The sequence below is a fragment of the Ictalurus punctatus genome, chromosome 9 (genome assembly GCF_001660625.3).
Source record: "Ictalurus punctatus breed USDA103 chromosome 9, Coco_2.0, whole genome shotgun sequence".
In the NCBI taxonomy this organism is placed as follows: domain Eukaryota; kingdom Metazoa; phylum Chordata; class Actinopteri; order Siluriformes; family Ictaluridae; genus Ictalurus; species Ictalurus punctatus.
This window is the reverse complement of record NC_030424.2, coordinates 19,212,823-19,236,591: the sequence shown is the minus strand read 5'-3', so window position 1 is coordinate 19,236,591 and position 23,769 is coordinate 19,212,823. Positions and strand designations below refer to the sequence as shown.

Below are 23,769 nucleotides of genomic sequence, written 5' to 3'. Positions count from 1 at the left end.
GGCTGAATTTTCCCTCTCAGGGAGCGCTGAGAGCCAAAACGGGGAGCAGTGTTGCCAGGTGTATGCTTGTCATGTAATTGTGAGAAATTTTTACTTGCCGAAACGAATGGTTTTTGATTCATTCACATATATGCTATTATATTTATGTTTGTTTTATATAAAACTCAGAACGATCCAACTTCATTTTAGGACCCCTGAAAAGTTTATGGCAATTAGATATGTGTTTTAATGCGGCATGTGAAGTGCGCTTCTTTTGTCGTGAATATCTGGCAACCCTAGCGGCACTTACGCTTAAACTGAAGAGCGCAACTAAGGACATCATGTAAATGACATCTGGACATCATTTAAACCTTTCCATAAAACAATGCCATTTGTCGGAGTAAAGGACATGGGACGAGATCTTTTACTATTCTTGGCGCCGTTGCTCTGCTGTGTCTGTGAGGCTGGTAATGCGAGTTAGATATTTAATATATTGTGTGTGTGTGTGTGTGTGTGTGTGTGGGTGGGTGTGTGTGTGGGTGGGTGTGTGTGTGTGTGTGTAAAAATATACTTGACAAATTTCTGATAGGTTATTGGATGGATTTTAGAATGACTGTACTTGAATTTGAGTTTTTAACCTGAGTGAAAAAGTTTCCCGACGTTTGTTTAACGTTTGAGTGTTTTGACATCTTCAGATCTGTCTATTTCCTTGTCTGATGTTTCCCATAATCGCATATATATTTTTTCCCTACATTCTACATGCAAAAATGTAACCATACATTGTCAGATTAATTCCATATATCCTGCCATATGCTTATTTACCTGTACAATTGTTTAGATTCGAGTTTTAAAAATCACCGATCTGTCATTTGCAGATGACTGGACCCATGCTCATGCTGAGGACACGCTCTTTAAAAAACTCTTCAGTACCTACAATAAGTGGTCCAGACCTGTGCAGAATATTACTGATGTAGTAATTGTCAAGTTTGGCCTCTCAATTGCTCAGCTGATTGATGTGGTATGAATAAATTCAATTCAAGCTGTGTTTACACTTTAAGGGCATGTTGCTCACATTCAACAGATTGCTGGTCTGAAAAAGATTAGTGTTTATTTAAAGAGTTTAATACAGATTAGCAAGTCTCTTTCTTTGCCTTTGTACAAATGTAATTACTGAGATTCTGTTGTTTCCTGGCAGGATGAGAAAAATCAGATGATGACGACTAATGTATGGCTGAAGCAGGTGGAGCATCTCATATTTGACTGTGCAATATAAAAGTGTTTTTTTTTTTTATTTCTGGACAATCTACAAATGAAATATATAGAAACTGAGGTGACATGAGTCCTCATAATGAAACCAAAGTCCTTCATGAGAGCTAATTAATGAGATGTTTTACATACATCAATATCACAAATTTTATATATATATATATATATATATATATATATATATATATATATATATATATATATATATATGGCTTACATTTAATTAGAAATGTATCTGTCTCTTTAACTGCAGGAATGGAATGATTATAAACTGCGTTGGAAGCCTTCCGATTATGACAATGTAACATCCATCAGGGTGCCATCAGAGCTGATTTGGGTACCAGACATTGTCCTGTATAATAAGTGAGTCTTATTTGCTCTCCAAATGTGCTGCAAAATATGAAACATACAGTGTAGGAAGCATGTCACAGTAAAATTATTTTGCCAAAACTAAAATTATGTAAATATTTTACATGTTTGCATGTTCACCCTGTGCTTTGGAGGTTACCTCCGGGGACACCGGTTTCCTCTTGCAGTCCAAAGATATGCGTTTTAGGCTGATTGGCATTTAAAAATTGTCTGTAGTATGTGGAGGTGTGTGCGAGTGTGCCCTGTGATGGTCTGGCCCCCTGTCCAGAGTGTCCCTGCCCCGTACCTTGAGTTCTCTAGCATAGGCTCCGGGCTCCCCTGTGTAGGGTATGTGTACAGATAATGGATGGATCTTCCACACATCTAACATAGCTAAAATGATGAGTGATGATGATAAAATGAGTCCTGTCATAGTTCTAGTTAGCATGGGTCTTGAAATATATAGCTTTATATCAGCACTCATATGTCTTTTCTCCTCTGGAACATTAGTGTGTGAAATTAAACAGACAAGCCGTGCAATAACACTTTTGTAGTCATTAAAGCAACTAATGAAACATTAAATGATATGCCTATTTGCAGAACCACAGGCTTTATCTGTGAAGCAGATCTGCGCTCTTATTAAAAATAGAAGAATTAATGTCCCGTTACATCAGATACCAGCTGCAACTTATGCTGCAACCACAGCTCATATTGCTTAGAGTACTGTCTAATTAGAACCACATAGAGGAAAGAGGCACAAATAAGTGAAAGAGACATGAAATATTCAATTCATTTGATGTTAAGGAACATTTAATGTTAATTGTGAAATGTGAATTCAAGTCTATTTTTGCATATTTATCCTTCTTGTTTATAATTTTCTAAATGCAAAAGTTTACAACCCTAGTGACTGCCTAATTGCTATTGATGCTTTTTCTCTTATAGTGCAGATGGTGAGTTTGCTGTGACTCACATGACCAAAGCCCACCTGTTCTACACTGGGGAGGTGCGTTGGGTGCCTCCAGCCATTTACAAGAGCTCATGCAGCATCGATGTCACGTTCTTCCCCTTTGATCAGCAAAACTGCAAAATGAAGTTTGGCTCTTGGACATATGACAAAGCCAAAATTGACCTGGAGCGCATCGAGAAAACTGTGGACCTGAAGGATTACTGGGAGAGTGGAGAGTGGGCCATTGTGAATGCTATGGGTACATACAACACCAAAAAATATGACTGCTGTCATGAAATCTACCCGGATATCACCTATTTCTTCATCATCCGTCGCCTTCCCCTTTTCTATACCATCAACCTCATCATCCCCTGCCTACTCATCTCCTGCCTGACTGTGCTGGTCTTCTACCTGCCCTCAGACTGTGGGGAGAAGATCACACTATGTATATCTGTCCTCCTTTCCCTGACTGTCTTCCTCCTGCTTATTACTGAGATCATTCCGTCCACCTCTCTGGTCATCCCACTCATTGGAGAGTATCTGCTCTTCACCATGATTTTTGTAACTCTCTCCATCGTCATCACTGTATTTGTACTGAATGTGCACCACCGCTCTCCTAGTACTCACAAGATGCCATGCTGGGTTCAGACTGTATTCTTGGGCTTCATTCCACGTTTTCTCTTTATGAAGCGTCCAGAGCCTGGGCAGACACGGCACCAGCAACAAGAGAAGAGACAGGTTCTGAGTCAGTGCTCCAATCTCAGCACCTCTAAAACCTGGCTGCAGCAGGAGACAGATGTGGATGTAGGTGTTCACTGGAATAAGGAGGGCAATGCGGCCACCTGTTCCTTCTCTCCTGCTACATCTTTAAACTTGTCTGACTCTGAGGCCTCACTGAAAAAGTGTAACATTCAACAGCAAGGACAAAGGATAACCCTCATTCAACGATCTGTCAACCCAAGCCATCTGGAGTCTGAACCAAGACTGCCATGCTCCCCGGGTCTACTACAGGCCTTGGAGGGAGTGCAATACATTGCTGATTACTTGCATGCCGAAGACACAGACTTCTCCGTGAGTAAATCTTGAATGTTCAACCCCTCATGTTTTTGAATGAGCTGTTTCTGTGGGTTGCAGTGAAACTTCCCACTAAAATGCAAAATGTTGATTTCCCTGCTCAACCCAGATACATTTCTACTGATGTTATATATGGGGTAGCACATTGTTCCAGCAGGTAGTGTTGTCACCTCACAGCTCCAGGATCCAAGGTTCGATCCTGAGCTCGGTTACTGTTTATGTAGAGTATTTAATGTTCTTCCTGTGTCCGTGTAGGGTTCCTCTAAGTTCTCCTGTTTCCTCCTGCTTAAAATAACATGCTGGTAGGTGATTGGTGACTCTAATTTGCCTTTGTGTGTGAATATGTGTGTGCATGGTGCCCTGACATCCCATTCAGGGTATGTCCCTACCTTATGCCTGGAAGAGGCTTTGGATCCACCATGATTGTGACCAGAATGAAGCCTTTAGTAAAGATCAACGAATGAATGTTAGCTGTGTTAGAGCAGGAAAACATGAGAACATTTAACAGATGTTCTCTTTCTGTTTTACACCAAAATGACAAAAACTAAATTACATGTAAACTAAAAATGTGCATGTCTATATAAAGAACTTTTTCAGTCTGTTCAGGCTATCCTTTTTTTGTCATTATATTCAGTCCACCATATTTAACTGATATTTCATAAAAATCACTTTTTTTGATAAATAAGGGATTTAATCTATCTGTATCTTGAGTAATGACAGCCTTCGTAAGAATTTACATCCCCTTCCACACTCAATACCACTCTGAACTCCTCTTCTTATCATTTCACTCTTCTTATCATGGCCTTTCACATCTTATCAAGTGGGAATCAGCTTTGTGGTTTATGTCCTGTCATAGGTCAAGGAGGACTGGAAATATGTAGCAATGGTGATTGACCGCATCTTCCTCTGGATGTTCGTCATTGTATGCCTGCTGGGGACAGTTGGCCTCTTCTTGCCTCCCTGGCTCTCGGGGATGATCTAGCTGCTTGCCATGGGCTGATAATGACATCAGGTCTCTGAGCAATGTTCAACCTGTACAACCAGGCCAAGACCTGCCCTAGAGACAACTACATTTTTAAAAGGATTGAACATTCATTTTTCATGCTTTGGATTTGGTTGTTACCTTCAATGTGTTAAAAAGAATTTTAATAACCTCGACTTTGCAGACGTTTTCAGGACTGAGGATATTTGGGTGCGATGTCAGTGATGTAATGAGTGTGGGTCAGAGCATATCAGTTCATTCAGGTATTACCTGAGGTCACATTCAATTGTTGTAATAGTTCAGATCCTCTCAGCCGTGACTTCACCCATCGCTCCTGTGCAAGCAGCACTCCTCACCTCTCATTGAATGAGCTGACATTTCCTAATATAATACTGTTTCCAAGCCCTGTCACTTCCACACGGGTACAAAGAACAACCTTCAACGTAATATGCAAAATAAACCTTTATGAAAGAGGCGAGGGATATGTGACCTGCTTAGGAGTAATGCAGTTCAGTTTACACTGAATGTCTGTAGTGTCTCTTTACCATCAACAGCAATTACCTGACAGATCAAAAGGCATTTTTCATTCATGGACACAGATCTTTAAAGAGCCATTGAAAAATCTGTGTCATGTTTGATATTTCTGAGTAGTGTAATTAAGTTGCAGTCATGGACCATGTGGAAAAAGTGTTTTTAGTAATGGAACTATTCTATCCTTGAGGATAAATCATGTTAGGGCTGCCACTGTAATTTAATTAAGAACATGCTTCCTGTGTGTTTTACTTTACATAACTCATTATTCTGAATTTGCACCTGTCTTTCCTCCCCTACTCAATCAGACTGTAATGGCATTTAAACATTCTGTGTATAAATATATTGTCAACAACAATAAACATTATAACATCCTTTTATTGTCCTTTTATTTATAAAGCCTAAATTGACAGATTTATTTGAGCTGGCACTGTTTCATTGACTAATGCTCCCTCTGCTGGTGTGTGTTAGTGACTCTTTGTTGCAGTGACCTTTCTGTAAAAGTTTCAAGTTCAATGTGTTTAGTATAGTTTTACTATTTTGTTACATACAAGGAAATATGAATTGATTACTGATTTGCAAAGGTGCCAAAACATTTAAGAAATATTACTTTTATGAGATTAATCAGAATTTTAATAACAAAATATTACATAAAAATGAGACTTACAATTACAGAGGCATTACACTGACACTTAAAGCATTACATTACACTGACATTTAAAGCAGTAATACTGTCTACTGTAAACATTTAACACAGTTGACTATTATAAGCATTTTATGACTTTTATTACCTATTAACAGGATTGCAGAACAGAAATTCTACATGTTTATTTTCAAATATTTGATGTCCTGACAGCTGAGGTGGGTCCCTTTCATGTGAAAACTCCAGATAATGCATTTGTTCTTTTTTATAAAATAAAAAAAAAAAACAACAAAACAATAAACTCTGATTTGAAAAAGATAAGCACTTTTGAAATTAATATGACTACAAGCATTTTGTACAAGCAATGCAAATAAAAATGTAATATTTAAAATCTTCTTTAAAGAAAGCCCAGCTTTCATTCTAGTATGTAACCATAAATTAAACAAATAAGGTAATGCTGTACCACTGTATCATAAAAGTCTATAGTGATGAGGCTAAAATCGCTTATTTTCTTCTTCCCTTTTATTTTCTAGCAAGGAAATTTGAACAAGGACAGTGGGAAATCTACAGCTTCTGAGCCATATCTTTGGTAAATGAAAATCTACTATCAAGCTAGATCACATCAACTAGGGTTTGGTTTGGCAATATTAGCTCGTACACGGGCCTGGTCCACAGCATCCAAAAGGTTCTTAGAGTCCATAGCCAATGTGTGAGCTGCTGTTAGCATTTGCTTCTTACACTCCTCCTTTAAAGAGGTGATGGCATTCTGCTGGGCCAGCCGCATCTTACTGATCAGCTCTGCCAGGTCCTTATTCAGCAGCTTCTGAGTACCTTCAATCTAACACAGCATAAGTGAGACAGCAAAAGTATATATTTCAGTGGTATTTATGAATCTACAGAACTAAATGTATTTCTGTGTAATGGAAGCATAACCTGACAATTTGGCCTTTTTTCATGCAAACCTGATTATAATTAATGTTTCAGTTCTCTGTTTTATGTTACCTCAGTCCTGACTGACTCATGCAGGCTCGGTAGGACTTCATCCACACTACTGATTAGGTTGCGCAATGTTAGTCCCACATCCTGACAAAAAAGTGACATAGTTACTTCAAAATAATTTCAGACAGGCAAACATATTTACTTGCAATGATCTCAACTTTCAGTGACAATATATCATGGCAGCTCTTGTTACTGCTAAAAGTCAATGCTTGAGGTCATGCTAAAAAAATGTTTACCTACCTTCACCACACAGACATACTCAGTAGCTGGCAGCATATTGACATCGTTTTTGAGTTTCATCACCATTTTGACCATTTCCATCACGTTGTGGTAGACCTTATCCTCCGAGCGGTCCAGTTCTGCTGTTGGAGCTGGCTGTTAACAACAGGAAACCTCAGCATTAATGCAAGTGACAACATGAGTGGAGACAGTTTGGAAAGTCTAATGACAGTACGTATATCGAGAACCTACTCAACAGGCCTGCACAACCTAGTAGTAAGGTTTATAACTCAACATAAACAGTAAACAGTTTAGAATTATTGCCAAGAAGCAGATGGCCTCAGACTGATCAAGTGGTTGTTCTATAAGATCTGTACTGTAAAAGCCTGCTTGTTTGATTGTTGCCAGCTGCTCATTTTGAAAGGTACAAAGCATGGCTTCAAAGAGCTCAGCAGACAATACTGCTATCCTCCTTGCTAGTTGGATTTACAGTGCAATTACCTGTGCGGTCTGTCTGGCTGGCTTTTCCGGGGGACGTCGAAACTGAGCTGAGACAGAGAAAGAGATCGTGCTGTGATTCCCGGTAAAACAGCAATTCAACAGTTTTGAGAAAGTTTTTTTTTTATTGAAATGTAACTAGTGGATAACTGATTAACGAAATTGGAAAATACTATATACTGCTAGAACACATAGGTAAACTTAAATCATACCAACATTTAAAAGGAAAAATGTCTCCTATAATACATATAGCCAAATGGCAAAGACCTTAATGTACACTTACCATAGCCTGTGTCTGTTTCTGGTGGCTGAAACACAATATGTATACATACATAAAAAGCACACCCAGAAAGTGGACATTATAAGAAACAAAAATCAGATCATCTAAAAGCCAGCTATTTATAAGAGGAGGAATTTAAAAAGATTTTGAATAATTGAGCAACAGTTTAACAAAGTTATTAATACAGTACCATATTTATTTGTGGATCATCATGGGCTGTTGGATCCTAAAAGGAAAGAAGACTAGAATTTAATTGCTGAAATTGGAACGTGACACAGTCTAGCAGTTTGTAAAAAATAGTACCAGCCTACTTCTGAAGCTGCAGTTATAGCCAGAAATAACAAAACATGTTGCATGAATATCTTCAATATTTCCTATAGCTTATAACATTTCTGTATTATAATGTATTTATTTTAATATTTTGAGATACTGGAGTGTTTGATTTCCTGTAAGCCGTAATCATCAAGATTAAAACAAGAAAGGCTTGAAATATTTCACTTTATGTGTAATGAATCTAGAACATATGAAAGCTAAACTTTTTGAATTAAATTACAGGAAAAAATGAACTTTTCCACTTTTCCACAATATTCTAATTTTTGAGATGCACCTGTAAAACCATTTCTAAAGCTTTGACCTGTAGACCAATCAGAATGAAGAGTCATAATTTCATATTTATGTGCTTCCGATTTCTGGTTATTTTTTCACTAATTATGTAATATTGAAAATGTAATACTTTTCAGTATTGCTGATGATCATTTTTGAAGGATTATGTATGAAACCACTGCAGTCATTTAGGTTTCCTCTTTTTTTTACTCACCAGCAGTTTCTCCTTTGTCTCAAGCCATTGGCTATCTGCCAGCATCTCCTGTTTCTGTCTCCGAAGAGTCTCCTCCATACGCTGCTTGTCCAGCTCCCACAGCCGTTGAGCATCCTCTACACTGGATGGCTCAAATCCAAAGCCCTTTTTCTTGTAAAAGTAAAGAGATGCAGACATGTAATGCTGGACCATTAAAGCAGAGAATGTGAGTCATTGCACCCGAGGCATGCATTAAAGGTGGGCGTTTGGTGGTGCTGGCAACAAGAACAAAAGCGTAAAAGAGTCTGCTTAAAAGTGATATTTTGCTCTGACAAGACATCATTTTAACTTTCCTAGAAACAGTGTCTATCTCATTTGAGACACAGAAGTTTGTGTGTGTGGTCCATGCACAGGCTGAGGCTTTCCAAACATGACTCTTACCCCCACGCTGCAGCGCCGCGGGGACAAAGGCAGGGTCATTGTGCTGCTGCAGATGTGTGTTGATCGGAAGCCTGGTGGGCGAGCGAGCGCAGGTAAACTAGCACACAGATAGTCGGGGAGCTGGAAAGTTGGCCGCAAAAGAATGAACACAAGCGAACAAACAAACCAAACCACATCACCCGCACATTGAGATAGCTTTTTTAAAGTGGGGCTTACAAACACCCAAACATACACGCACGCACACACACACACGCACAGATGGACAGAGAGCTACATACACTGAAAGACTGAAGCACAATTGCAATGACATGAAGTTGCCTAAAAGGAAGTCTGAAAGCATAACAACAAGAGAGCTGCCAAACATTACACAATTTTAGACTGCTATAGGATGCAAATCTAATGCTGTATTAAAGTATTATCAAGCAGTGACAAATAGCATGCAAGAAAATTGTATACCTGAGTGTGTAGTCTGGGGTTAATAGTGTTAAAGTCTCTGGGTCTCTGTCTTGATGGCTATTATGAACAAGGGAAAACAAAGACAAACAGAGGGTTCACCACATCTCTTCCTCTGAAGAGTCCAAAATGTTACAAGGTCTGCCTTCTCTGGTCATTTTCCCGAGTTGAGTGAAGATTTAATACTGAAATAGCACACATCTGTATTTAGACTTCACATGAAAGTACAGAATTAAGCTGAAGTTGTGAGAGAGTTACGTGCAAGTGTCAAAAACAGAGACATGTCAAGTTACATGTGATTCTGACCTTGGACTTAAGCACATTCTTCTTGTATGATGTAGACTTAAGTGAGGGACATTATTATTTCCAGCACCACTGTCTGACAGTTTGATGTAACAACAATATATCACACTAAAATTTATTTTTTCGGTTGTACACTTAAAAACAAAATCTACGGAATGCCATTTGAGGCACATACTAAATACATAAGTATGACATGAATAGTGTTTACAAAACTTTTTTTTTTTGCACAAAAGACATTGGAGGAGACAGCACCTTAGTCTGAGAGTCTTAGTCTTAATCTCGAGGAGCAATTTAAAAAAAATATCAATAACTATATAAATATATAAAAGTGAGCTATAAGTGTAGCAAATGAGTGTTCAGTCAGCTTATCCTTGGACCTGTAGGCACGATTTACAGTAATGTGCAGTAAATTAACAAAAACCTTATTTTACTAAAATAACAAATCAATAGAGTGAATTAAAAATGTGCTGAAATGTGTTATATCCTGTGGACACAATCCAATTTCATGCCCTTGATTAAGTATGATATGGCTTCTTTAATTTGTGTACACAAGTGCTGATGTGGGATATAAAAAATTTTTTTTTCAAAAGATACATAATAGGACGGTCTGGATCAAGTTCTATTTTACAAGATTTTGAATAATGAGAGTGGAAGCCACATTGTTAAATCACAAATTTGCAGTGATAAACGTGATCATTATTACCAAGACTATTCATGCAGCAATATATTTGCAATATATTCTATTAAAACTAATACTTAATATATAAAAACTCCTATTAGCTGTTCATGTGTTCATGTCAGTGCTTGTCATTTTCATTTTCATAATTCATCAAATTAATCTTTTTTATTCTTTATTTTTAAATTGCCTCTTCCCTTCATGTTATATTGCATTACATATGACAGCATAAAAAATGCAGGTGATTTGCTGAATGGCATACCCAGAAAATTATCATTTCTGATGTCTGAATACACACAAATTTCCCTGAAAATCCTGAAATAATTTTTGGACTTAAATCACCAGCTTTGAACACAGCCCTATAGTTTTTGGACACTGGAAGTCAGTGCATGTCATGTCATGTATAATAATAAAATGTTTACAAATGACGCTGCTTTCTGAGGTGCCTACATCTGTCTGATTTCTGAAGAAAGCATACATGTATCCACAGCTGTCCTACACATCCCATAAAAATTATTCTTACAGCTACCATGATAGATTTCAAAGCACTGCTTATAAGACAACCAACATATGAGACGGAATAGACTGCATGGTATCAAGGCAGCTGTTTTCTGTTTTGAACACCGAATATAACTAAAAAAAGACACAATAATAGAGAACGCTACCTTTGGTGGAGCCTCAGCACTGGCCATCCTTGTGAGACGTGCTCTGTTCCTTTGCTCGTCCACTGCCTGCTCCTGCTCCATCTTGTAAACATCACTACCAAACACAAGGAAAAAGTTAGGATTACAGTGTCATGCACGTTTTCTCATACAAGTCTACAACCATCGTGTTGGTAAGTCATACTTGAGTTTACAGACGAGCTCAGTGAAAGAGGGTCTCTCTTTGGGGTCATAGGTCCAGCAGCATGTCATGAGCGAGTAAAGGGCAGGAGGGCACAGTTCAGGCTTGGGCAGCCGCGTGCCCTGTTCCAGCTGTATGATGACGTCCTTGTTCTCCAGCCAGAAGAAAGGCTGCTGACCCTGATTCATGATCTCCCACACACACACGGCTGAAAGCCAAAGTAGCATACTGATTAGTGCTATTAAATTTGGGTTAAGCACTACATGCTGACATATAAAACAGTGCATATTCATATGTTATTACTATTTCTATAGTTTATAATCAATGTTGCAAACAGTCATTATGAAACTGCCACAGTGTTCAGAGCATGCTGAGTAATGCGTCAGCTTCAATGTGCTTACATTTGGGGTTTCTCAATCAATAAGCTCATCAGTCAGCAATAAAAAACAACAACACTTTTTTGACTGAAGAGGGCACTGTATCTTAAATGGTTGTAGTTTGCTCAGTGATTTGTTGCAAAAGGACTTGCTTACCAAACATCCAGACATCGCTAGCTGAGGTAAATCGCCTGAAATTAATAGACTCAGGAGCCATCCATTTGATAGGCAATCGACTCACAGAGGCTTCAAAAGGAAAACAAATATATAGGGTTTGATGGTTCACAGTGACAAGTGAAATTAATTAAATCACAATGCTCCACAAATCCAAACAGTTCTCTAAATTTCAGATGTCTAAAAAAAGAAAATGTACTTGATTGCAAAAATGGCAGTTATTTTTCACTTACCTTTGTAGTACTCTTCTTCTTCTTCTATGTACCTAGATAAGCCAAAATCACCCAGCTTCACGCAGTCTGGTTTAGCAACCAGAATGTTTCTCACAGCAATATCTCTAAACCCACAAAAACAGAAGAAACTTAGATGTGCAAATACCCTCTGCACTAACAAATTACATGTATTCTTCTTACAGTACATGAGTGCATGGATCACTGTAAAGGTACGTTTTTTAGAACAGCCTATAGGTAACACTCAGGATAATGTGAAAGAGCCAATTTAGATAGCTAGATAGCTAACCATGTAAATAGAAACATGACAGAATTCACATGAGCTAGCTAGCTAGCTCACCAACCTAGCAATCAACTGAACCCCTAACATCATTTGGCCATGTTAGCTAGCCACATAAGATTATCTTTTTTTATATGCTGGTTGGTTTATGTTCATGAAGTAATTACTGAAGTATTTTTTCACCAAATGACTTTTTTTAACTGTTACCTGAGTAATTTCTTTTATCAATAATTTTACTTTTACTAAAGTGAATTATTACTATAGTAGTATTTCTACTCAAGAAATTAAATTAAGACAAAATATGACATGGTATTGCTACCCTAAACAATAATTTAATATATGCCATATAATAAGTTTTCAAATATCTTTAAACTAAATGATTACGTAAATATATATATATATATATATATATATATATATATATATATATATATATATATATATAAAATTAACGACAATACACAATTATACAGTATGTACCCTGTGTTGAATTTACAAATGTTTGCTTTTTCAAGTGTCTTGTGTTTGGTGTTCAAGTATCTTGAACACCAAACACACACACACACAATCACACACACACACACAAATGTAATGCCTTTTAAATGGAAAGTACCTATCCTCCAGCTAACACTTATACATTGTTTAACAGGAAATCATGTGACAGAAGGGTGTACAACTTGCACATCATGCCCATTAAAACATATAACTCATAACTATAACTATGTTTGAGAGTAAATTTGTAACAGTATAAATAAACAATAATAGTTTAAGTCCTTGAAATACACAGCAAAAAAAATACAGAACTTAGTAAACTCTCCCTCTGAAGTCTATGGCTATGCTTACTTTATATGGTCGGCCTAAATTTGTTTTTTTTAATTGTTTTTTTTGTGCCTACATGTGACACATCTATTTTTCTGCCCTGTGTATTTGAAAAAATGTATTTATTCAGGTTAGATTAGCACTTCTGTGATATGCCGTCTCCTTTAAAGGGGAATGAGTAGATGAACAAACTAAAGAGAGGCTGTGAGTTCATGCAGATATGGAACAAAAAGTGCTCAGGTTGTGTTTTGTGGGTTTTAGTGACTATTGTCTGTGATAAACTGATAAAAGTAAGTAATTTGTGGGTGGCTAGCAAAAAACACTGCATCTAACCAACATGGTTCAGCTGCGCATGTGTAGTTGAAGTCAGATATCTTTGCACCAATAAACACATTAGAAATCCAAAGTGTCTTAGAATGTATACACCTCTCCATTTGAACAGTGTATTAGTTATGAGTCCATACCTGTGTACCATATTCACACCCTCCAGGTAAGCCAAAGCTTTGCAGACCTGTAGGCTGTACAGGATGAGGGTTACATTGGCCAGTTTGTGCTGGTTCTCGATCAGGTAATTTCCTAGCTAAAGGAAATGTGTTGTGAAAAGGTAGGGTTAGGAGCAAATACTTAAATGAGTCATGAGCATGAGTCCAAATGAGTCACCAGCAAGGCTTTATTTCTCAACAGACGCCACACAGTAGTTTCAAAGAAAGATTAGAAATAAATCATTTTTTTCATTTTTAACAGTCTCTCTCACCTCACCATACTGGTAAAGCTCCATTACAATCCACACTGGGTCCTCCTCGATGATCCCAATCAGTCTCACAATATGGGGGTGGTCAAGTTTCTTCATGATCACTGTCATAGAGCATTATTATCATTGATTGGTACATCAAATATAATGTATTTATTATGTAACTTTCTTTATAATGTCAAAATGAAAAAGGGTTTACCGGCTTCGCTCATAAACTTTTCTTTGACATCAGCCGTACAGTCCTTGCATGTCTTCACTGCGACACTCACCCTCTCTCCTGTCTGAATTACAATGCCATATTTATTTATTCAGTTACAGCCTGCTCATACTGCATTCACAACTGTTACAATTAATGCTCATTTAATGTCAGAGGTCAGTATATTCTGATTCATAGTTGCCCTGTGGCTGTCAGCAGCTCTAGACTTTACATTTCTCATGTTCATAACTACATGCCTTAGAAAAAAAATCCTCATTCCATCTTCACATGCTAAAACTTTCTGTAGTCAGTTTTTTTTTTTTTAGATAGTGGTCTCACTAGGCATCACCGCTATGATTCTCTGCTCCATGGTATAACAATGATTTTGGATACCTGCTCTATATCCCTGCTTTGAGACACTAAGTACTGATTTGTGTCTATAAGTAAACATTTATGTCATTTGGGGATGTAATTTTGTGCAGTTTTCAGTATAAATAAATAAATAAATAACCAACAAACACACCACAAGTCAAAAGTCTACCCATGAATAGTGTACATGGTTTGAAAACCTGTGAATGGAAACTACAAGTACCTATGCTCTAACTAAAACTTAAAGTAGCATCATGAGTTTAACAGGAAATCATGTGAGAGAAGTATTTGACACCAGGGCATCATGCTCAACACAACCTAGAAGAACATGCCACCTGCCAAATTTGTTCTCTTGCAATTTATTTTTAACAAACTGTACTTAAGACTTAACTTAATTTTACAGTCCATTAGTAATGGCATAAAATAATAAACACAATATGTTTTTGTTTTCAGAGCTTTGTATATTGAAAAAAAAAATACTTACTAAAATATTACACATGTTTTCGCAGCTTTTTGCAGCACTTGTTTTCGAAGGCTAGCAAAAATATCGTCTATAAACAACCTAACCTGTATGGCTATATACATGTGTGAAGTTGGAGTCAGACATCACCATTCCATTAAATGCATTATTTCTGCATCAAAAATCCAGAGTGCCCAATCCCTTCTCAAATTCCCTGCATTGAGGGACTATGAGGGGGAATGCTTCTATACTCAATCATTTCAAGCGTTTTGGGTTTCTGTTTTAACTGAGATAATGATCAGACAAATACAAAACAAGCGTACAGCATGTTTGCAACCTCCGTTGTGAAAGAATAGACTGTATTCAAGTCCTGAAAAGCAGACATACAACAACTACGCTTCAGGAAGCCTAATTAGTTAAATTTCTCTACACTTGTACACCTGAAATTGAAAGCACTGTCACACTTTGTTCATTTTAATCAGTCTTTAATCTTTATTATTTGAGTGTATGACAAAAGTAAATTTGCTGTGATTAAATGTTTATTGGACCTTAAATAAATCTGAAATGTATTTAATTCCAGTACATGTACTACTCACCTTGCTTTTGTAAACCCCTTCATGAACCTCCCCAAAAAAACCTTCACCCAGGATCCGGCCAAGGACAATGCTGTCTCTAGAGATGCTATGCCTATCCACTAAAGAACAAGGAGGATTACAGTACTTCAGGTTGTCGAAATAAAAATTCATTGGTTCTAATCTCTGTAAAGCCATAGTAAATATTAGCAGGATGTGTAGGATTTTCCAATATAGCACATACCTGTTTCGGGCTTATGATCGGGGATCTCAGCGTATATGTCTGAGTCTGTAAAATATATAAACCAGGGCTCATCATTCTTTTGTAAACATCCAAATACTTTATTGAAAATGTTGCCAGAACAAAAGAAACTATTGACTTACTCGTACTTGCATTGCAGGAGGAGGTACTTTCTTTAATTTGACTGAAAATAAACAATAAATCATTTATATGACATAAACCTTGCACGTTGATCATCATAAATAATATGCATATAAAAAGTTTCCAACAGCATAGCAGCATTACTCACCAATGAGGAACAATAGGCAGAGAAATTCTAGCTTCTTTATCTGGAAAATAATATAGTAACAGCTTTTACATAACAACATTAACAAAATACAATGTTTTAGCTAATTCGAGATGAAGACGGCAGTCTGTTCAGATTCTACAGCTGTGACATCAAACATAAAATAACAGTTTTCTCACTCACCTTTTTTTGGTCTCGCGATCAAAGATGTGTCTTTTCCACTTCCTAAACGACAGTGGCCATCTATCAGGTCAGCCATGTTCTCAGCCATTGCTAATGAGGCCGTGTTGATGGACAAAGGCTGTAGGTTTAACATAATTAATCTGACATTATTAAAAAGCTTTAGGTTAAAATTACTAAATGAGCATTTTTCCTGATCAAGCCTGGTCCTTGACTACTTTAAACCCTAAAAGAAAATCTTAAAATAATGTTGAGACTACTTGAAACATTCTACTTGGCTTTTTTTCGTAAAAACCAATTATATTATAATTAAATTAAAAGATTACATATTATAGAACCTATTAACCAATAATATTATGCCATGTTAAAGAACTGCACTACCCCAGCTATCGTCAAAGTGAAAATGCAGAGTTTGTGTCATGTTATGAAAAAAAATGCCTTATGATTTCCTGTTGTAAATCATTTAATATGGCTCTTTTTCTGGCTACTGCTGGAATTTACTCCGATTCACAACAAAATCTGACAATTAACACACTGTAATTCTGTATATATGGATTATATACACAACTCTCCGACAACTCTCCGACTCTTACCATACGAAGCTAAATGAATGGAAAAATCTTTCTTTAGAATTACAAAACAATACAAAATGTCTATAAATTGAATATAAAAAAATAAAGTTTAATCTTGAAATAACTGTGATTAATTTTTAAATATATCCATGAATTTTTACGTCAAGAATACACAGCTTAAAGTGCCATGATGCTCAATGACAATGAATCCTACCTGTTTAGCTCCCTGAATTTCGAGATATAACAGAGCCTTTCCATCATTCTGAAGGGAACATCTGATCTTTTGAATTTGTGTGAAATCAGCTAAACAGATGGGCTATGGAAAGGTAGTGAATAATAAAATTAATGTATAATTCAGTGGAAAGAATATCTTGCTAAAGTATGATAAAGATCACATTTATTTCACTGGCATAGAAAATTGCATTGTATAGAAACACAAAGTGCTTCATGTGAGATCAGAGATAAATGATAAATAAAATATTTTTTATATAAATGCTTTGCATTAGACCAATGGAAATGTGTGTTTATGGTGGTGGTGGTAGTGGTGGTGAAAAGTATACCACTGAAAATTACATACCACTGAATTCTTGTCTGTGCGTTGACAAATGCCTTTAGAGCCAATAACAAGGTCTACAGCTAAACTCCATCCTTGCTACACACATAGAACAAAGGCGGTTACAGATCAATTACACTGCATCTGTTGTGCACACTGATATGTGGGACATGATTACCTAAAAGTATGAAATGGCAACCCTGTAGTACTATCATAAACTAATACTAGTTTGACACATTAAATGGATCTAATTTTGGATAAATGTTCAATAAAATATTGAACAAATTAAAAGCATTGCTTACAGGACATGTTGTATGGGGAAAATTGATGAACATTGATGAACGAAGCCTATGGGTCACAATCTTCACAATCATACCTGCTATTTAAAATACAGGATGTGTGCAGCACTAAACCAGCAGTAATAAACCGGTCTTACCACTAGCTCACAAGGGAAAACTTCCTCATCAAAGCTGGAAAACATAGAGAAAGTTTCAAAGAACTTCATAATGCATTGCTCCTCCTTTAGAGACGAATACTGCTGGAATGTTTGCAGGATCAATTTCCTGAGTTGCTTTGGCTGTCACCAAAAAGAAAACAAGAATTAGTGACTGATCAGTCCCAAACTGAGCATGAGAACAATTAGCCTACATCGATAAAAGTACACTTTACCTTCATACTGCTGATCAATTCCTGTGGAAAGAACAATTCAAGGCCCACTTCTTTCCTGAGAAAAAGAAACATGATGAATGCAATTAATTCCATTGCATTTTCTCATTTTCTTATTAGTAGTCATACAGACAGTGACCGAAGCATGAGGTGTCAAGTGTTTTCAGGTCTAACTTACTCTAGCAGCTCAAAATTAGATTTCTTTTCCAATCCATTGGCATTCATATCTTTGTAAAATCTCCTGTTGGGTGACATAGTGTGGGAATGACGTTTTTAAAAACTATGACCTTTCAAAATTTAAAAACTAAAGTAGTCAAAATTACACATTATGCATATTATACAGAGTGCACAATGTTTTGCAGAATGCTGGTACCTGATCTCCAAGCACCCCAACTGTAAGGCCATGCCATCACTGACTTTACTGGCACAGTGCTGCATATAGTCACTGCGGACCTGTGGAATAAAAAAAAGTTTGCGTATTGGTGCAAGTTTTACCCAACACTGCACACACAGGTTTTGTAATATCCTACACTAACCTGCTGGTAAAAATACAGCATGGTGGTTTTATCTTCTTGCAGCTTCTCCATGAAATCAGAGGGGATGTACCGGATTCTCAAGTCATATCTAATCATTTTTAAGAGACACAGTAAGTTTAAAAAATCTTTTGCAGTGCAACAGAACTTGTGAAGGAGTTTGGAGAGCATACCTCCACTCAGCTTCCACATGTTGCTGCTCATACTTCCTCTCCACCTCCCCCACTGTCAAGTTTGGATGGAGCCAGTGCACTTCATCTGATTTGAGGTGTTTAAGCCGTAAGCCATAGCAGCCAGTGAACTTGATGTTTGGACCAAGCCGTCCACTTTCCAAGATAGACTGAATAATGGCCTGCATGGTAACAATGCCATTACAATCCATAATTACCATATAACATACGAGTCAGAATTTTATTCAGAATCTTTTATGAAGCCTATTATATTTGGACTTCAACAATCTCCAATAAAGTAGGTTAATTCCATACCAAACGCACTCTTACCATGCAATATTGCAATATTGTGCCAGTAAAAAAAAGAGACTTTCAAATGGATTCAAGAAATTTCCAAACATTAATTTTCCAAAACAATTAAATGTTACAGAAAAACTAAACGTTTGTATGTCATTACAAACACTGCCTTAATAGATCACTTTTCAGATAAAGACATCAGTATGTTTGTGTAATATTTTACCTGAAGACACAGAAGCAAGCACAGTAATTCGGCAAAATTATGCAAAATGTTGTGACATAATGTTTGAAATGACCAACCAACTCATTTCTTTCTAAAATGGAGCAACAGTGACCCTAAGAGAACTTATGCGGGTTTTAAATACAAAGGCATACCACATATTGGTTGGGTTTCATTTTCTCTAGCGTACTGTTATATATAGTCTATTGTATTTAAAACTTACAAGTGTCTAAGGCTTCTGAATGCACGTCTGCACGTCTGTGACATTTCCTGTAAATGTCTTTATGATTAGCAACATTTGTATCGACCAAAAACACTATTTATGTGGTAACACCCATAAATCCATCCCATCCATTTTCTATACCGCTTATCATACAGGGTCACGGGGAACCTGAAGCCTATCCCAGGTAGCATGGGACACAAGGTGGGGTACACCCTGGACGGGGTGCAAATCCATAGCAGGGCACAATCACATACACATTCACACACCCATTCCTACACTACGGAAACTTTGGATATGCCAATCAGCTTTCCATGCATCTGTTTGGACTGGGGGAGGATACCGGAGTTCCCAGAGGAAACCCCCGCAGCTAGGGAGAACATGCTTCTCCGCACACACAGGGCAGCGGCAGGAATTGAGCTCCCAACCCTGGAGGTGGTGTTCACACCCATTTATGTTATACATTTCTATATATGTGTAAAATAGACATAAAAGCCCATGGCATATAAGAAGATGTGTAAAATGTTTAATTAGTGCAAGCAATGAGACTCTATAAGTCGATATGATTTTAAATGTCATATCCATAACACAAGAAATGGCCATTACAGTAATGTTGATGATCATTACTAATGATAATACTAATTTAAATTGTAAGATTTATACAGAATAAAAATGAATTTGTATAATCAATTACAAAAGAAAAACTCACACTCACCTTAATTTCCCAGGAACTGTTACATTTCACAAGTTTAAAGTTCTTTCCCAGGTTGAAGCTGTTGCTAATAAAACACACTTTGAGAATCTTCATTGTGCCTACATTCTCACTGAGCACTTCAGAGCTACCTTTACACTTCTGCTGGGTTTCACCAGGCACTGGATTCCAGGACAGTATTCTGCTGTCTCCAGACATCTCCACATAGGCTGTCATAACAGAGACCTCTTCATCTCAACACCAAATCTAAAGAGGTAACAAGAGGCTTTACACCTTTGAAGAGATCGAGGGTGTGGTATTTCTCTTCTCAGAGAAATGGTAGAAGCATTACGAAGACACAAGTGTTGCATAACAGACGTTAGTCTGGAATTACAAAATTCAGGCTCACTGACATGAATCCTGATATTCCAACACGTCAGCACATGACATAAACCATACTTCATAATGACTCCCACAGAGAACATTTATAATAAGGGGAAATAAGCATTCAGACATGTTTATTTTTGATATTGAAGATACTTACAGTGTCCATATTAGTGTACGTATTTTGAGTTTGTACTTATAAATAGGAAGCAAAAAAAGTATGTATTCATAAGCATAAACAAATACATGCTTTTAAAATTTAAATTGATAGGGAAAAAAGTATTTAGACACCACAAATTACCAGCATTAGAAACAAATAATTAGGTTTTTGCAGCATTGTGGTTCAGTTTTGGCCTATTCCTCTTGGCAAACTGTCTTCAGTTCCCCACAGTTATGATTAGTCCCACTGATGGACTTGCAACTTGCAAGATCCTCTATAAATTCTCAGTGGGATTCAAGTCAAGAAACTGGCTAGGCCATGCAAAGTCTTCTTGAGTTGTTCTGGCTGTATGTTTGGGGTCACTGTCTTGTTGAAACATCCATATTCTCCCCAGATTCAGTTTCTTGGCTGATTACGTTCTCTAATATGTTCCAGTACATCGCTCTGTTTCCACTTCCTTCGATGACATGTAAACGCCATTACCATTTGCAGCCCCATATCGTGACTTCACTCTGAGTTTGGTGTTTGTGGGATTGTACACACAACCCTTCTTTCATCAAACATGCTGAGAGGAATTAACACTAAATTGTTCTGTTTTTGTTTTGTCTGACCAGAGTACATTGTTCCAAAAGAGTTTTGATTTGTCAATTTTTTGATTGCATTGCAGTGCATTGCTTATTGTTCCTTGCGTATCAGTTCTTCCTGCTGCTTTCAGCTCATCCAGCAACTCTTTTCGTGTGACTGCTTAGTGATTAGTTTCCACCAGCATATTATCGAACCAACTGAGCTAACTAAATGTTTAATGCATTTGCTGTTTGCTATGGCTCTGTAGCTTTTTTCATTTGAGTGTTGTTTAATTATGTTGTCCCTGAGAACTTTCGGAAGCACTTTCGCCGCAATTGTTATTTATGCATGAAATCTTCCTAAACAGTGGCAGCATCCTTTATAATGACACCAGGTACAATTTGCAATTTTTTTTGCAGCACCTAGATATGGATTTATTTTTATGTAACCCTTACATATATTTTTAATATAGTGTCTGAATATTTTTTATTGTTTGTTTTTTGTTAACATATATTTGTTTATTCTTATGACATTATCTGTGTGAATTTGAAGTGGATTTTTGAGCTGGAAGTATATTAAATACCAAAAAATGTGTCTGAATACTTATTTCCTGTCAATGTATATTTCTTTTCAAAAGCATATGGCAAGCACATTAGGAAGTGAAACAGTTTTTTTTCACATGGGACCACGTTTTCGGTAAGAAAAGTCATTAGGTATCTGGTGAAGAGGATTTATTGCTTTGTTTTTCTATATCTTTTTTTTTCCCTGCAACTAGACAAAACAAGCCAAGCAAAGAGACCCATTTTGACAAAAATCTCTCTATCTCTCTCTCTACTTCAGAAATGCAGAGCTGGTTTCCTGTTCACTTCACTTACTATAGAACTGTTGCACTGCCTGTCAGAAAAAAGTAGCAAAATATAGCAAAATCTAAACAGACAAACAAAAAAAACAGCAAATCTTTGATTAAAGACTCTCCAGTTAAAATGCAGTTATAGGTGCAAGCAACTGAAAACACCCTGCTGTGTGCAGAACTACTGTGTGTTATCTTGTTACTGTTTGTAGCAAACAGTAATGTTATTAAGCATTAAGCATTTCTAGTCTGGGAACTCACTGCGAGCCAGGCTTGCCAGAACCCCATGATGGATGGACTGACACATTGGACTGTGGATTCATACACGGATGTGTGAGGTCAAAATTTATCTGTTAAGATTTCTCTGTTAAGTTACGGTGTTTTCCTCTTGTATGGAAACTGAACATAGTTTGCAACCCAGATCCTGATCCTGCCAGCTGGTCTAATTAGGTCCAATTCCAGCGTACTGAGAATTACGACTGATACGGTATATACAAGGCATATAGAGTGAGCACCTAAGTGGTGCCACTTCCAGTACCTTAAAGTCCCTTGTTAATGTGGCCTTTGACATCTGATACATGCAGCTTGGTTGCGCACACAGTACAAATTTTTAGCTAAGTACACTAAAAATATCATATTCATGGTTTATTTTGTAGTGTAAGCACATCATCTAAACAGCACATGATCTTGTACTACTTCTGTTCTTTAAACAGAAGTAATAAGCACATAATAGAGAAAATGTATTTGCTGGCAAAACGCATTTCTTATATGTATAAATATGAATACGTGTACTGTATATTGGCTTTGGAAATGCATAATAGTGAAAATTCACAGAAATGTGTGAATGTATGTAATGGTTTATCGTTTTGTTTTGTTTTATTAAAGTGATAAGTGGCGAAACAAAACGAAATGTAAGATTGAAACAGGATACTTTAATTACAGCAGTTGAGTACTTTTAGTCATATTTGTAGATAAAAAAAAAATAAAAATAAAAACTCCTGGAGAGCAGAAGTAGGGCGCAGAAATCCCTCTGTTCGTTCAGAAAAAGATTTGGGTTGAATTTTATGGACTACATCTATACAGGCACCTAATGACACGCAGGTCACGTGCGTCACTCTGCTCAACGATCTTCAAACGCATCATTTTGGTTCTACAACAAATATTTTGTTACTTTTTTTTTCACTTCCACTAAAAAATAAATGTAAAAAAATAATAATAAATAAATAAATAAATGTTTTAACTAAAAAATATTACCCGTGAAACCGTTGTGAAAACCAAAGGAGATAATGCGTACAGTTATATGAAGAGGACATGAGATCCTCATAACTTCCTGTGTGTTTACGAGTAGCGAGACAGGTTGTGCCTTATCTAAACAATTTAACTGTAAAGCCAATTCACAACAAAACAAAACGAAAAACAAACGTACATCTGACTGACCTGTTCAAAGCTGAATCGAAAACATTTCTTCTCCGTGTTCTTGTTTTTTTTCTTGTTGTTTTTTAAAATTGGGCTGTGTAACTCTACCCAAACAGCAGGTTGGTGCCTTTAGTCTACTAAAGACTGTAGCAGAATAGTACGTCCCCTCAGACACATGCTACGGTGCTAAACAGGATGAAAGAACAGTACGCCACCATACTATTATAACGGCATACTGTTTATTGCGACAGTTTGCGGCTG

At 36.9% G+C, this 23,769-nt stretch overlaps 2 protein-coding genes across 4 annotated transcripts; one reads left to right on the top strand and one right to left on the bottom strand.

Annotated features, from left to right (window-relative positions):
• The first annotated feature begins 281 nt into the window (after positions 1 to 281).
• On the top strand, positions 282 to 5,491 carry chrna2a (cholinergic receptor, nicotinic, alpha 2a (neuronal)). Its single transcript, XM_017476524.3, has 6 exons — positions 282 to 446; positions 855 to 997; positions 1,175 to 1,219; positions 1,499 to 1,608; positions 2,536 to 3,610; positions 4,470 to 5,491. Exons 1-6 carry the CDS (start codon positions 365 to 367, stop codon positions 4,593 to 4,595), a joined length of 1,581 nt encoding a protein of 526 aa, XP_017332013.1. The 5' UTR covers positions 282 to 364; the 3' UTR covers positions 4,596 to 5,491.
• Positions 5,487 to 23,752, bottom strand: ptk2ba (protein tyrosine kinase 2 beta, a). 3 transcript variants are annotated; one of them, XM_017476520.3, is made up of 32 exons: positions 23,530 to 23,752; positions 22,354 to 22,403; positions 20,159 to 20,401; positions 18,710 to 18,888; positions 18,540 to 18,627; positions 18,377 to 18,456; positions 18,182 to 18,244; positions 18,007 to 18,061; positions 17,774 to 17,914; positions 17,362 to 17,436; positions 16,999 to 17,100; positions 16,216 to 16,333; positions 16,036 to 16,075; positions 15,890 to 15,930; positions 15,750 to 15,794; positions 15,530 to 15,627; positions 14,108 to 14,189; positions 13,912 to 14,012; positions 13,622 to 13,737; positions 12,062 to 12,165; positions 11,811 to 11,900; positions 11,281 to 11,485; positions 11,100 to 11,193; positions 9,459 to 9,515; positions 9,003 to 9,122; positions 8,583 to 8,732; positions 7,956 to 7,991; positions 7,769 to 7,793; positions 7,489 to 7,535; positions 7,009 to 7,143; positions 6,772 to 6,852; positions 5,487 to 6,607 (listed from the first exon to the last, which is right to left on the bottom strand). In XM_017476520.3, the coding sequence occupies exons 3-32, from the start codon at positions 20,369 to 20,371 to the stop codon at positions 6,392 to 6,394; spliced, it is 2,997 nt and encodes a 998-aa protein (XP_017332009.1). In that variant the 5' UTR covers positions 20,372 to 20,401; positions 22,354 to 22,403; positions 23,530 to 23,752; the 3' UTR covers positions 5,487 to 6,391. The 3 variants fall into 3 exon arrangements, with proteins under 3 accessions (XP_017332009.1, XP_017332008.1, XP_017332010.1); XM_017476519.3 differs by lacking the exon at positions 22,354 to 22,403; XM_017476521.3 differs by lacking the exons at positions 9,003 to 9,122; positions 22,354 to 22,403 and having other exon boundaries at positions 23,530 to 23,751.
• Positions 23,753 to 23,769: the final 17 nt, after the last annotated feature.

What these genes read in the sequence shown, in the direction of transcription:
- chrna2a (XM_017476524.3), top strand. Translation starts at nt 365, where the DNA reads ATGCCATTTGTCGGAGTAAAGGACATGGGACGAGATCTTTTACTATTC. An exon ending in CTGCTGTGTCTGTGAGGCTG is followed by an intron (nt 447 to 854) that starts GTAATGCGAGTT and finishes TGTCATTTGCAG; the next exon opens with ATGACTGGACCCATGCTCAT. An exon ending in TTGCTCAGCTGATTGATGTG is followed by an intron (nt 998 to 1,174) that starts GTATGAATAAAT and finishes GTTTCCTGGCAG; the next exon opens with GATGAGAAAAATCAGATGAT.
- ptk2ba (XM_017476520.3), bottom strand. Translation starts at nt 20,371, where the DNA reads ATGACAGCCTATGTGGAGATGTCTGGAGACAGCAGAATACTGTCCTGG. An exon ending in GCACAGACAAGAATTCAGTG is followed by an intron (nt 17,101 to 17,361) that starts GTATGTAATTTT and finishes ACCTTTCCATAG; the next exon opens with CCCATCTGTTTAGCTGATTT. An exon ending in TAGCGATGTCTGGATGTTTG is followed by an intron (nt 11,486 to 11,810) that starts GTAAGCAAGTCC and finishes TTTGGCTTTCAG; the next exon opens with CCGTGTGTGTGTGGGAGATC.